Raw genomic sequence first — 1,453 nt, forward strand, 5'->3', positions numbered from 1 at the left:
TTCTGTCAGTCAATTTATCATCCCAAGCAATGTTAATTCAAGTAATTCAGTTAATTCATTCCTTTGAATTTACTGACTTAAATCAATTAAATAGATTTTGTAGAAAATTGTCACTTTATAGACACAGAAACTCTCCTGCATTTTCTTTAATCTAATCTTTTTCCCATTTGAAAACTTGTCTTTTGGACTATAGCTAATCAAGAGAAATAATGATGATGATAACTGAAGAAAAGAACCAGACATCTGGTAGCGATTTCATCTTATCAGGATTATTGGATCCAAACCACTATGGCTTGTTATTCTTAACACTTATTCTCATCATTTTCATGATGACAATTATGGGAAACACAGTCTTGATTCTTCTTATCCACCTTGACATCCGGCTCCACACTCCGATGTACGTCCTTCTCAAACATCTGTCCTTTACAGATATCTTAAATACCTCAAATATTGTTCCCAAGATGGCCAGTAACTACATATCTGGCAGGAAATCTATCACATTTGCAGGTTGTGGCTTCCAGGTCTTTCTCCATTCCACCTTCCTGGGAACAGAATGCTTTATTCTCACAGCCATGTCTTATGACCGCTATGTAGCCATCTGTCACCCTCTGCGTTATCCCATCCTCATGAGCCATCGAATCAGTGTCATTCTGACTGCTGGCTGCTGGATTGGGGCAACAATCAACTCTACAATTCATACAGCTTATGTACTGCTCCTTCCATTTTGTGGAACAAGGGTTATTGACCATTTTTTCTGTGAAGTCCCTGCCTTGGTGAAACTCTCTTGTATTGATACAACACAATATGAAGGAAAAGTCTTTGTGAGTGCTGCATTCTTCTTTCTAATTCCCCTTTCCATCATCCTTGCCTCTTATGGTCAGATTCTCCGTATCGTGCTTCATATGAAATCTGTGGAGGCTCGGAAAAAAGCCTTCTCTACTTGTTCCTCTCACCTGGTTGTGGTTGTCATGTACTATGGTTCTGCTCTCTTCATATACATGAAACCCAAGGCCTCTCATACTCCAGGTCAAGACAAGGTCTTTGCCATCTCATATACCATTATCACCCCCATGCTCAACCCTATCATCTACAGTCTCAGAAATAAAGATGTCTTAAGTGCCCTGAAGAAGCTTTTAGGAAAAGTACTTAGTCATAGTAATAAACAGTTTTTAAAAAATAGATTGAATGCCCATGGATGATCTCTTCGAAGCATGCAGAAAATATTCCATGGAGCGTTCGTGAAATTTTGAGGTTGACACCAAAAAAATTGTTTCTTATTACCTTAAAATGTATAATGAAATCAACTGAACCAAATAACCCATTTACCAGTGTAAGGAAAAATCTTTTCATTTATAGAATTTATCTCGTGAATTTTGGTAAATTTTATATCAAGAATTATGCTATGATTCAAGTTTCATTTCCTGTATTAGACAACAATCTCATATGTTGAGGA

The 1,453-nt window shown here is 37.2% G+C and overlaps 1 protein-coding gene across 1 annotated transcript; it reads left to right on the forward strand.

Moving 5' to 3' along the window:
- Positions 1 to 215: 215 nt before the first annotated feature.
- LOC141509407 (olfactory receptor 2AJ1-like) lies at positions 216 to 1,199 on the forward strand. The gene has a single exon (XM_074218942.1). The coding sequence runs from the start codon at positions 216 to 218 to the stop codon at positions 1,197 to 1,199; it is 984 nt and encodes a 327-aa protein (XP_074075043.1).
- Positions 1,200 to 1,453: the final 254 nt, after the last annotated feature.

The sequence above is a fragment of the Macrotis lagotis genome, chromosome 1 (genome assembly GCF_037893015.1).
Source record: "Macrotis lagotis isolate mMagLag1 chromosome 1, bilby.v1.9.chrom.fasta, whole genome shotgun sequence".
Taxonomy (NCBI): domain Eukaryota; kingdom Metazoa; phylum Chordata; class Mammalia; order Peramelemorphia; family Peramelidae; genus Macrotis; species Macrotis lagotis.

Bases quoted from the DNA above. Each gene is read 5' to 3' on its own strand.
- LOC141509407 (XM_074218942.1), top strand. From the start codon at position 216: ATGATAACTGAAGAAAAGAACCAGACATCTGGTAGCGATTTCATCTTA.